The sequence below is a fragment of the Bactrocera oleae genome, chromosome 6 (genome assembly GCF_042242935.1).
Source record: "Bactrocera oleae isolate idBacOlea1 chromosome 6, idBacOlea1, whole genome shotgun sequence".
NCBI classification, from domain to species: domain Eukaryota; kingdom Metazoa; phylum Arthropoda; class Insecta; order Diptera; family Tephritidae; genus Bactrocera; species Bactrocera oleae.
This window is the reverse complement of record NC_091540.1, coordinates 58,939,244-58,953,142: the sequence shown is the minus strand read 5'-3', so window position 1 is coordinate 58,953,142 and position 13,899 is coordinate 58,939,244. Positions and strand designations below refer to the sequence as shown.

The 13,899-nt window shown below is 33.4% G+C and overlaps 1 protein-coding gene across 4 annotated transcripts in view; it reads right to left on the bottom strand.

Moving 5' to 3' along the window:
- The window catches only part of LOC106617021 (prostaglandin D2 receptor), a 30,697-nt gene extending 28,521 nt beyond the window's left edge, over positions 1-2,176 (bottom strand). The window contains exons 1-2 of one of the 4 annotated variants that reach the window (XM_014233982.3): positions 2,062-2,176; positions 862-1,306 (exon numbers count right to left, since the gene is read on the bottom strand). In XM_014233982.3, the coding sequence (XP_014089457.1) occupies positions 862-1,118 (257 nt within the window). In that variant the 5' untranslated portion in view covers positions 1,119-1,306; positions 2,062-2,176. Of the gene's footprint in view, positions 1-861 lie in introns of all 4 variants that reach the window. The other 3 variants (XM_036359322.2, XM_036359323.2, XM_070111196.1) reach the window with 3 other exon arrangements.
- Between the last annotated feature and the right edge of the window lie 11,723 nt (positions 2,177-13,899).

The following is a 13,899-nucleotide window of genomic DNA, read 5'->3' as shown; positions in this document are numbered from 1 at the left end:
TCACACCTTTTATTTTTGGCGTAAGAACTAAATACTGTAGAAAACCCGTTATTTCCTGACTGAAAATTCTAAAATAAGTTTTGAAGAGTTCGTTAAAGAGACTGAATGACAATCTGAACTTTCTCTATTACTTACACAAACAGAACCGAAATGTGTTTTTTTAATACGCTGAACAGGGTAGATCTAGCTTGCTTATAAAGTATATATATAAATGATCAGCGAAATGAGCTGTGTCGATTCAACGATGTTCGTCTGTACATCTGTATATACCCTAAGGTTTCGAGAGATCGACCTGAAATTTTGCACACATCCTTTTCTCGTCAAGAAGACTTATGAGCCTGAATTGCCGATATCGGACTACAATAGCACATACAAGTAGCTGCTATACAAACTGATTGATCCAAATCGAGTCCATGTATTGAAAACTTTTTTTTTGTTTATCAAAAAGCGTGTTTTATCGAAAAGTAAATAAAAATTAATGCTTAATTTTATATAAGAACACAATGAAGTTACACATTTGGAAAATAAAATCCGAAAAAGCACAAAATTTAGCAAATTTATGCGCCCACCACTCTTTGCTGCTTCATTACATTCTAGTTTTGTACAGCAAACAAATTTCCTAAGTTTCCATATGCTGTACAAATAAACCGCGCGTTGACAGCTCGGCAGACACCAGTGACCATTGGTGGCGACACCTTGAACCTCACACAACGCCAAACGGTCGCTGAACCAATTAAGTGCCGCTTTAATGAGCATTCGAGTATAGACTAAAGTAGGCTCACTGCCCTGTCAACGAATCAAACAACAACACATACACACACATATATATATGCACACATAACTGAAAGTAGTTGCACTTACCGCAGCATAAGCGTGTATTTGCTATTTTTTGTTGCTTTTTTGCGTGCCAAAATAATCAGTGCCAATAAATTGCCAATAACGCCGAGCAACAGCACAATGCCGCTGAATAAGAAGCGGCGTCGATTGTGATAGAGCGCCAACGGTTGAGCCACAATGCTGGGCGCTGCAGTCGAGCTGACATTCCAGGCGAAATCGCCGGCCGCTGTCACAGCCTCGGTATCGAGCGAAATCAAAGATAGAACGCTGGTATTCGACATATCAGTTATTTGTAATAGTTATTATTATTATTTGTTGTTATTGTTTTATTTCTTTTGTGTTTGTATAGTTTTTGTTTATTTATAACATTTTTGTTTTTGCTTGTCTGACAAAAATGCGCCGCAAAAGCAGATGTGTCTGTTCTCAACCGGGCGTATACTTAATATATAGTTTACTCTCACTTAAATTGCTTTTAAAAAATTGTGTACATTAATCGTTGTTGGCGTTATATTGGTTTTTGTATGGCAACAACAACAAAGTATACCGACGCAAAACACAAAACGTTCAACTGCGGTGAACGATTACCTTTGCGCCAACGGAGAAAATATTAATTCACAACAACTTAATTGTTGTTGTTGTTAAATATCTTTATCTAGTTTTTTCTGTATTTTTCTGCAAATTGTATTTAATTTTTCTACAATTATATTTTTTTAATTTTTTCTAGTTTGTATGTTATTTTTTTCTGTTTTTATTTTTGTTGCTGTTTTTTTTTTAATTACATTAGTTGTTGTTATTGCTATTGCGCATAAAACATTCAAATCCACTTAAATGCCAAATAGCTTAAAAATAATTTATTAGCTGTTTTATCGAAGCAGCTGCTAATGTTGCGTTGCACTGTTGGAAGCTACTGGTGCAAGCAAAAGTAAACAAGTTTCGAATTACTTTTCTGCTGCGTTTGGGTTTTTCTAAGTCAAAATAAAAACATCTTAAGCCAATTGCACTAAATTATTTCTCAAACTGATTTGTATATGCTTATATATTTATAAGTAAGCAGTCCGACTCAACTTTTTGATTTCGAAATTTTTTCTTTAATTTTTAAAATAAATATTTTTCCAATTTTCACCAATAAAAAATTTTCAATAATTAAAAATCAAAATTTGCATTTTTCCAAAAATATTATATTTATTTTTACGCAACAAAAACTTCAACTTTGCCTAAACGCACCTCAAATGCTTGTTGTAAACAATTCACTTAAACTGCTGTGTTTTGCGCACTTGAAATTTTTTACAACCAATCGTTAGCGCGGCTCGTGGCGTACTGTCCGAGCGTGTGCCACTGGAATGCCGTAACTGCCGGTAGCGGTAAGCATTAAAGCTGCTGGAGCTAATGCGACAGCAACAGCGATAACAGCAACGCCGAACGCGAACGCAGCGCCAACTTGATGCCGAAATGTTCAGACGAAGCTCAGCCAACAGTGATAACGTGTACGAGCGCGTGGTTGTGAAGCGAAGTTGCTGCGCTGCTTGGACGCTCGTGTTGTGCCGCTGGCGTTGACGTCGATTACTATGTATTGTGGTGAGACAATGTTTTGTTGCTTTTTTTGTAATTTTGCCGGTAGTGTCACGAGGTGTGTTCCCTCAATTATAATTAATATTCACTTTGTAGTCGCAATTGCCACGAGAATTATAAAACTTATAGTTATTTTTGAGATAATGAATTTTATGTAACCAAGAATAGAATAGAAGATGGAAGACTCGATTTATTATGTTCTACTTTTCATTGATTTTGGCCGAGCTAAAATATTCAACAGTTCAAAATATCTGCTAAGGTTCACTGCGTTCTTTCCGGCGTAGAGTAAATCTTCTTTGTTCAGTAGACATGACCTAACTAAGTGCTAAGAAGTTCGACATAGTCACAGTATCCACTTCCAGAAACTTGCGAGTACTGAGTTATTAATAAAATTCCTTACTAGTTCTTCTTCCCATACTCTCCTTATCTTTTTCTTGATTAAACCTTTAAATTTAGCTGAGCCACCATTAGCGCTTTAGATGTTTCTTGATTAAACAGGTTTGCCCCAATTCCAAAACCAAGTGAAGAAAATTCATTCACTACTTTCTTTCTCTTTTACTAACAGAATTATTGTATATCGAAGGAATCGACCTAGAAGACCAACGAATATAACTTAGCCCCTGAGAACGGTTCTCTTTGTCAAAGTCATAAATGTTAAAATAAATAAAACTATTTCACGTTGCTATGCGATAGTATATTAACACAGGCATTAAAAAAGATTTATGAAGTGTTAGTATTGTTCATCCAGGAATCAGCTTTCAAAAGTATATGGTTTTAAAACCTTCTCCTTGTTTTCCCCGCAGTTTTAAAGAGAGGCAGATTTTGAGTGAAAAACGAGTACGCTTCACGAACAAACTGAATAAAGGCCCTTAGACTCATTTTGACTCGTCATCAGTAAGAGGTTTGATGAATGTAGGCTTCTCAGCTGCATGTCTAGCATGTCTTTTGTGACCTCTACTCGATTTCATTTCTGCAAAAGATTCAGTTATTTTTGTACAAGTCTAGCATCTTGAAACGCTTCATAACTAAAACATTAACCAAAATGTGTTGAGTCGATCCATAAGAGAAATTAAGAACCGCTGCTATCTTTTTATACTCTCGCAACCTGTTGCTACAGAGTATAATAGTTTTGTTCACCTAACGGTTGTTTGTATCACCTAAAACTAATCGAGTTAGATATAGGGTTATAGGTATATATAAATGATCAGGATGCAGAGACGAGTTGAAATCCGGGTGACTGTCTGTCCGTACGTCCGTCCGTCCGTGCAAGCTCTAACTTGAGTAAAAATTGAGATATACTTGGTAGACATGTTTCTTGGTACCGTGAGACGGTTGCTATTGCAGATGGGCGTAATTGGACCACTGCCACGCCCACAAAACGCCATTAATCAAAAACAAATAAATTGCCAAAACTAAGCTCCGCAATAAGATACAAACCGCGTTCAAAATTAGACAGTGGGCGTGGCACCGCCCACTTTTAGGTGAAAACCCATATCTTGACATCTGCTTAACCAATTTCAACAAAATTCGGTACATAACGTTCTTCTCTTCTTCTAATCTTCTTATTCCTATGTTATAGTGCGAAAATGGGCGAAATCGGATTACAACCACGCCTATTTCCCATATAACACCATTTTAAATTCCATCTGATTCTTTCACTTTCCAGTATGCAAATCAAGCAACAATGATTGTATCGGGGTGAAACTTTGCGTGAATAATGCTGTGTTTAAAGTATGCCACCTTGTGACCAAAAATTGTTTAAATCGAACCAAAACTGTTCAAGCCCCTAAGTACTAAATATGTAGACCCCCTTCCACCGAAAATATCAGTAAATCCACAAAAAAATCTCAAACGAGTATACCATTTGACTTTGCGAGAGTATAAAATGTTCGGTTACATGCGAACTTAGCCCTTCCTTACTTGTTGGATACTAATGTCATTAATAGCGGTAGTTGGACGACTCGCATGAGGCTAGCTTTCGAATATGTTATTTTTGAGACTCATAAAGACCTCCATATTTTAATTCCTAACTACTAAATATGTGGACCCCAGTGCCTATAGTTGACCTTCTACCGAAAATATCAGTCAATCCACAAAGAAATCTCAAACGAGTATACCATTTGACTTTGCGAGAGTATAAAATGTTCGGTTACATCCGAACTTAGCCCTTCCTTACTTGTTGGATACTAATGTCATTAATAGAGGTAGTTAGACGACTCGCATGAGGCTAGCTTTCGAATATGTTATTTTTGAGACTCATAAAGACCTCCATATTTTAACCAATTTTCACAAAATATTTAATTTCAGAACAAAAAAAAATTCTGACACAAGCATTCGAAGTGTGACGTCTTCTGCTCCTAGTCTACACTTTCCTAATAAGGTTCACTTGAATATGTTTATATACAGTTATTTGTATAAATCTCTAGACCACATTGCTTTGTGCATAAATTTTGACAGATTTCAGCTTTTTATGAACGTCCAATTTGTCGCTGTTGATATAAAAACACAGTAAAAACAGTAGTTTTGCCAAACAAGCGCCAGACAAAAGAGCAAAAATCGACAGAAAAAGTGTGCAGAGAAAAGGCCGGTCGGCCGGCAAATTTGTGAGCTCATTTATATTTAGAAGCGTATGCAATCATTGATATGCGTCAGTATTTACATACCTACAATAAAAGTGCGTGATATTTAATTCATATGAAAGCACACAAATATTAACGAATATATATACATATGTAGTTATATATAAATATTTCCAGCAATTCGCTTATGCCTGTAAGGTACAAGCGTTGTGTAAGTGTAGACGTTTATCTTAATTTCATTTGATATTTGAGCCTATTTATGTTCTCACAGTGTGTGACACGACTGCGTGTAACCCATTTCGAACCCTTGTCAATGTTGTCCATGTTAACTGTAGGTAATATGTGGTTGTGGCTTTTTGCTGTCACTGCTGCAGTTGATGGTTTGCTATAGAAGCTAATTAATAGAAATTATTTTAGAAATGTATGCTTATAAATACCATGTATACTCCTATAGGTGAGAAAGTTTAATTCTGATAAATAAGGTCAGCCACGGACTAGGTTTTCTTGCAACAAACCTCAGAAGCAATACTAAATGCGCTTAAATTCATAGACAACGCCAATATTTTTTGTATAAACGTGACATAAACGCCTACTGCTATGCTATGACAGGTTTTGACGAGACCTTGTGGTGAAATTTAGTATTCGGAACTTATACTAGTAGGTGTGTTGCCTTTTCAGCGCCGGTTTTTACGCTCAAGAATTTAGAAGGTAAAAAGCTTTTAACGGAATAATTGGCTCTATAGATGTTTAAAAATCCCTTCCTCTCAATACATTCCATATTCAAATCAGTACAATCCGATTTCTTGTTAGAATATTGGTACAATGTCCACGACAGTCGCACCTATATAGGCTATATAGCCGGATCAATAACCAGATATTCGGTCGAACCTTTCCATGGCTGGATCACTATGTCGAAATCCTTCTGATCAAATTTGATCCGGACAGCCTAAAAACACGCATTTATACTACACCACATTAATTGTATTTTAATACAAATCGTTATTAGCTATATTCCTCGTCGTTCTTGCAAACATTTTAGCTCTTTTGGCACGAATATAGCATTGAATCGCTACATAACCAAAACATTAACCAAAACGGATTGAATCGATCCATAAAATATTTTGATATTTTTTTGATGCCAACACGACCATTTTCTGCATTGTTTTTTAACCTTTTTCGATATAAACGCCATTAACAGAGGCGGATAGACGACACGCATGAGACTAGTTTCATTCAATCTACCAATAGGGAGGACGTGATTTTGACAGCTTGAGGCGGCCATGTTTGTTTACTGATTTGTGTAAAATCAGTGCATTCAGTAGAGTTTGTCATTTCATCATGTCACGTTTAACTTTGGTACAACGCTTGGAAATTGTTTAAGATTAATACGCAAATTCACGTTCGTGTAGTTCCAATCTGGGAAAAAATGTTTGTCGATTTGCTTTGCATGCGGAGTTTAAATAGATAATCCGGATAATTTTTGATGAGATCGCCTAAATATTACAAGTTAGAGTAGCACATTGGTAGACTTCACTTAATTTCTCCAAGGGTTGATCAACCTCTTTACAGCATTATAGAAACAGTACATATTTCGTTCCATTGATTTTGTTTGATGAAAAAAGCTTTTCGATGTATTTTTTGGGGGTGGTTATCAATATTAGAAAGCTTAAAAGGACGCATGAACTACTCGGAAACAATGATGTCGCCTAATACTCAGTTATCGGTACAGTCTACCGATGAATATGAATAAGATGGTAAAACATCTACGCCAAAGTTATTTTCTTATAATGAACTCAGTAATTTAATACGTGATCAAGTTACTTGTAGAAAATATCCGAACTTTGTGGGGAAAGAAGTAGATTTTGTCAAAGTTATGTCTGTTCTGGAAAGTAATCGTTAAAAAGTTTTATGTTGATAGTCGAATATTACCTTAGGTATGCATTAATTACCAAATTATGAAGAAGTTGTGCAAAAATATGCGGGAAAACTGTCAGAATGTAGGAGCAAATTTGCGTATCAAGTTGAATAATTTTGGAAATTAATGTGAGTAACAGATAGGGCGGATCCTGATTGAATCTAAAAGTGATGGCAGAATGATATCAAGGCGGTTGAGATCGTCATTTGATGGCAGATTCGTACTTGTTCCTAAAAAGAGTTTGTCACCTGGCAAACTGTAAAAGAAAAGCTGTTTTCGACCCTGGTCTCTTTGTTTACTTCGATGTTTCATGAACTGTGTTCTGCGAGATATCCCAAATCGATCTTATATCTAGGGCAACAAAACCACTGTAGATCTATGTAATTTAACGCGATTTTGTGGAGTATTGCTACTCACGTGTATTCAATTATATAATTTATTGAATACAATTAGATTTAATTCTTCACCAATTCATTGATAAAACTTCTACAAGGGGTTAAACGTATTTTAGAGCGTTTTTTTATTCGGAACATTCACTTAGCCACAGTACTCGCAATAATAATTTACTATTGTTGCATGCAAATCGAACACTCAAATGAGTACTACTCAATTCACTACCTATCTAGCGCCTCAAGAGAGGAATATGTTGCTGCAATTTTCGCCGGAAGTCATTATCACGACTCAATGTGCCTACGCATTTAACTTGCAAAGTTGCAGTTAATCAAACCGAGTGAGAATATGCGATGTGACTCGATGTTCTACCCAAAACCAATAAATATTTTAAACAACAGGGAGGCTCCACGCATATGCAAGTAGAATCGATTGCTCAAATTTTTTTTTGTTGTAATTTTTCGATTATTCTCCGCGTTTGCAAAATGCAGTGACTAATGTTCGCAATCGAATTATATTGAAATTCCTTAAATGAAATCAGAAAATATTTTCATTGCAACTGAACTAAATGTATTTTTATACACCCGCAACATGTTGCTACGGAGCAAAATTGTTGTGTTCACCTAACGGTTATCTGTAACAGCTAATACTAAACTAAAACTTAATCAAAAAGTAAGATGAATTTTTTACTAAAATGTAATTTATTTTTTCTTCCAGATTAATTTCTTCCCTTTCAAAATAATCCCGTCCGATAAAGCGCACTTTTGCAAACACTTTTTTCAGTCCACGCAACAGTCGCCATAATCTTTTTTCCAGTATATCCTTCAAGATCCTCTTCGATTCGATTTTAATCTTCTCAATTGTGTCCAAACCGTGGCGCCCTGGGGTATTGCAGATGGACGTATTCGGACCTAATCATATGCTGTGAAAATAGGTGAAATCGTAGGGTTACCAAGCCCACCTCTAATATAATTATTATGGTTATGTTGAAAATGATTAAAAATTTATTAACTCGCTAAAGATAAACATCAAAAGAATTAAGATCTTAGTAAGTATGGAAGGGGGTGGCGGCATGGATATCGATATAAAAATTAGAGAATGGGCATGGCATGATCACTGTTTAGCTGAAATCTGCTGCTATCAACTACTTGAACAATTTTGCTTTGTTACATAACATTTAACATTATACTATTAATTTTAAGTTATAGTATGTAAAAGGGGCTATAACCACGCCTACTATCCATGTATGTATCATAATACAATTTTATATTTCATCTGATATTTTCAATTTACAGTATAAACACAAAACGAGACAATGACATCATCGAAATAAAACTTTGCATGAATAGTGCCCATAAGGTATGTCATCCCTAGCATAAAAAATGTTAAAATCACTTTTAAAAATTTTTAAGCCCCCATATAACGAATATATAGACTTCAGTGCCTATAGCTAACTTTTTACTGAAAATTGTTCAATCTGTGAGATATATTCATTTAGAAAACATATATTTCAGGCAATAAATAAAAATTTTCAAACTTTGAACCGTATATATCGGTTGACTTCTTATTGTATATATCGGCCGATTAGTGAGATATTTTGTTAAAATTCAGAGAACATCTTTTCCTGGTAAAAAAATATATACCACATATATCGGTTAGCCTTCTAGGTACGTATTATATATCAATAAAATTCAAAAGTATAATAGTGTGGGGTAATGCCAAAAATTTATAAAATCGGGTCTATACATCCTTTTGCTTGCATATATGTCCTTTATATTAGAACTTCTCACTTCCGGTTGGCGTTATATGGGATATATCGGTTAATCTGTAAAATCTCTTGAAGAAATTGAGTGAGCATATAATATTGGATATACTTTAGTTTAATGCCGAAATTGTATGCAATCATTCCACGCATTATCCCAGCTTCTATACTATACTATACTACATAACATACATAGCTTTCGTTATTCCAGCAGCAAACATTTTCTCAAGCTTACATTAGTTTAATGCCAAATTTTAATGCTATATGCTCGGACCTTTCCCTAGCCCCAAATATCCGATCTTATGTTGTCCGACTATCCAGCGAACTTAGCTCCTCCTTAGTTGTGTTTTTTTTTCAATTACAGTGATTGAGTGAACAATACGATTGGCATGAACAAACAATATTATTGTTCGACGGCAGCAATTAACATGTGAATACGCATTTCGATAAATGTCCGTAAAATATAGGGATGTAAGTATGTGAGAGTGCTCATTTAATTTACATGCTGCACGCATTGTCGCAGTGGAAATATTCTGCTCATTTTGAATGAAAAAGATAAGTGGAACAAGTGAATTTCAAGCAAATTGATTTTAATGGAAAATTTTTCGCCATAAATGCGTACAGAATAGAAGAGAATTAGATGACCTTGAATTGTTGCAAATGAGAATAAGAATACAATGCTGAAAACAAAAGTTGTTTGGAAATAATTTTTTGATATTATAATAATTTACGAATGGGTGAAAAATTTGCACTGTGTATACCTAAGCAGGGCAAGGTTGCCAACATTTAAGGAATTTTTTATTTTATAATGTGATTTTTTCCTTGAAAATATGTTGTTTTGGCGAAAGATGCCATATGGAAATTCTTTATAAAATGAAATCAAGCTAAATTTGAGAAAATACATCTTTCCTGAGAGACGGCTATGATTATAAAAAAGTAAAGTTTAAGAGAAGCTAATAAATGTTCATACAGTGGTCATACAAATTTTGACAGCGCCTGCCCTTTTCTGCTATAACTTTTTGTATATATCTCTTTACGGTATCCTTAAACAGATTATTAGAATTTAAATAAATTATTGGATATTAAAAACTTATTACTAAATGATTTTGCTATATAAATATCTTCTTTCTAGTGAAATGTATTTTCATTATTGTGACTTTATGCTTACTAAAAACACTATCTCAGCTTCAAACAATTTTTAGCGATTTAAGTTTGAACGGATACGAGACTTTTTAATTCTCCCTGTCCAAATCTAAGTAATAAATTCTTCTAGCTAGATACCATATCACTTCATTGGAACATAATTTTGATGGCCGTATCAAAAAACTGGTATATGCTCGGGTAAACTGGTACCGCCTGGGTCATTTGTTTTGATTTTGCGAGATATGAAGTTGAATTTCTATTAAGATAAATTGGATACGACAGACTAGTTGGAGCCCTAATCATTGCGTATTGTTGGCGACATAAGGTTAACTATGCTCGTGAGACTAAATTATACAAATATAATGTTTCTTTAATACGCAGTTAAAATGATGAATAAAAAATGCTTCTCAAATACAAAAAATAAAAACATTTTCAAGAGCATTTATCTTATTTTTGTGTTTTATTTGAAATAAGAGTTCCTCTAATAAAACACTGTTCATGCGACTTCTAATCCCGCGGCATTTGTACAACTAAGCGCACAACCACTGTACAACATCATACCATACAACATAACACAATGCAACATCATACACCACCTACAACACACCATATCACTCACCAACACAACCATATACAATTAACCAACCACACTATACATCCACACTATACACCCACACTGCAACCACCGTCTTTTCCACCACCCGAATGAACAAAAGGGCCAGTCAGACCGGGATGCGCTCTCTTTTCGCTTTCGTCCATGACCTATAAGGTTCTATATAAAAACGTTCCCGGCCGAGTGATTATCATCGAAGTAAAGTAGAAGTGAATTAAACAAAAACTGAAAGTGTATGACAGGTTATTTAAAACCTTAAAGCTAAGAACTTTTTAATACTATAAAGTGTCAAAAGAAAAAAAATATATTTTTACAATAATAAAGTTTAAAAAAAATTAAATAAAGAGTTTTTTACTAAAAGTAGTACAATTGTGACAAAAAGTGAGTATAACACCGCACCCAAGGTGAAAGAATAAGTGAAGTCAACAAATGGTCCTTCGAGCCTCCTTGAAAGGCACCTATCAAAAAAAAAATAAAATAAAAAAGTGAAATCTTTTCAAAACATAAGTACTAATATACATACTATACTAAGTGGTTAAATTAAATTACAACAAACGGGCGCGAAACCAACTAAAATATATATAAAAAAAAAAAAAAGACCAAAAAATTAAAAACGGGCGCGATTATAGTAAAAAATTTGAAAAATATCATAGTATTTGCAATAATTATTTTTTTTAACCGCTCAATTAATGTATTGAGAAAAAATTAAATTCGAGCACTCTTCCATCGATCTCTTAAAAACTGCCAAGAAAATTATTTATTTATTTTCGTTTCCACTTCCATCTTCACATCCACAGCCATATTAAAATATAGTAGTAGTTCAACACTAAATTCTAACTTCTATAGAATAATCAAAAAGCTTCAACGTAGTTATCCTGAATATTGAGAATATTTACCAGAAATTTCGTGTAAATGCACTAATTTGAGAAGGTTTGAGATTTGAGACTGCGATCCAATGTTTGTTAGTATTAGCTTAGGCGCCTAATTGTAGGCAACATTTTTTTATTTACTTCAATGGTCAATATAATTACTCCTTGCTGTGTATGAGTATCGAAAATACATTTTTATAGCCATAACAAAGATTTTATTTGATTTATTAATTCCTTGTGTTCATATTAATTATGTGGTACCCATGGCGTATACGTAATTTTAAATTTGAGTAATTATTATATTACTTATACGCTCCTACATTCTATTGACATTAATAGGCACATTCACGCATATGCAATACATACATAATCATAATTTGCAGTGAAGGCATACATATGTATATCTACATAACAGTAAAGTGAAATTTTGGTTTTCCCAGACAAAAGATTATTAAATTGAGGATATCTCCACATACCAGTATATAAATCATTTCTTTAGAAATTTATAAAACACACATTGGGATTTAGTTAGACACTGATCAAAAATAATTATAGCAACGCTGAAAAAGAAAAAAAAACAGTTCGTCATCGTACATGAATATGACTTATATTTTATAAGGTTTGCGATGTGGTGGTGTTACAAAATTTGTTGTAAATTTAATTTACCTTGTTCAGGGTATAACAAAATAGTAGCAAATTCCCAGGAAATTAATTCGCAAAAACTTTAAGTGTGCTAAAAGGAATTAAAATTGACCCACAAGCTAATAAAGCATAGATGACAATTTATCAAGTACAGGCAGTCGTTAATTAATTTTGCACTTTTCTCCAACTGCTTGTTCACAAGCATTTATATACATACAAATATATCATATATACTTGTACATATGTATGTGTTTGTATATATTTTTGTACTTCAAACACTTGGTCCAGCTAAGCCATCAATTAATGTCAAAATTGGTGTCATTGCATAAATTGTTACACTTGATGATAGAAATTGGTAGCTGGATTAGCAAGCTTCCAAGAAAGTCACGGATGTCTGTGTAAGTATGTGTCTGAAAATGTGTTAATAGAAAGAATTTTCTTGAAAAGAATAATGCTTAGGTCAATGTATAACGTCGGGATCATGCCCTCTATGCAGTACTTAGATTAATAGTTGTTATTTTCTTGTATGTGTGTGTGTGTGATATATTATAATACGAATTATATTTTCCAAACAAAAAACATTATATAAATAATAATATAATCAAAATAATATTTTTCCGTCTAATTTGATAAGAAAAATATTGTTATTATAAAATATAATTTTCTTAAATAAAAATTTATAATAAAACCAATATATTCCTAATAATTTTTTTTTTTAATAAAAATTATATTTTCTAAAACGGATTCATCGGTTTTCAATTAAAGAGATTTATTTGCAAAATTTTGCAAAACTTCTCCGAAGTGCCTATAAAAACTACAGCAAAACATTAATTCACTGAAAACTAAAAATAAATTAATTTTTGTATTAAAGCCGCAAATGCATGAGCGTAAAGAACACGCATCGTTACACAAAACGCTTCCGTATACATTACATTATATACCGCAAGATTTCTGCCTGGTGTATCGTTTGGGTTCATTCACTTTGTCATTGGAGTATATACTGACATACATACATACATATGCGCTTTAATAATAAGTAAACTTAAAACGAGTGTAATTTGTTTGCCCTCCTTTGCAAAGGAAATTACGCGCTCAGTCATTAACTGAAGTTTAAACTATTATGGTTAGGCTATTATGGGTTTGAATGGTTTCAGCGAACATTTATTTCATTTAATATCATGAAGAGTGGGACCATACTGTTGCAAAAGGGATAAACTCGAATATACGGAAATGTTATAATGGAATTACCTAAAAGTATTGTTTATATAAGTTCCTTTATAATAAGTATATAAGTATCGATATCGTACGATGCATTCATTGAAGATTAGTTCAAGCCTTTAGAAAATCCAATTCTCTCCTTACAACGCTGGGTAAAAAATTTTAGATAATATTTTATCAATATTGTATAATATAATTCTAATATTGAATTAATAAATTCGCAGTTGGCAACAATTGTCAAAATAACTTCTCTCATTAAAAAAAAAACGAAATAAAAATGGTTCCGATTTAAAAAACAAAAATATTTATTAATAAAACATACTTTTTTTTAGAGAAAGAAGATCGAAAAAACGTATATATCA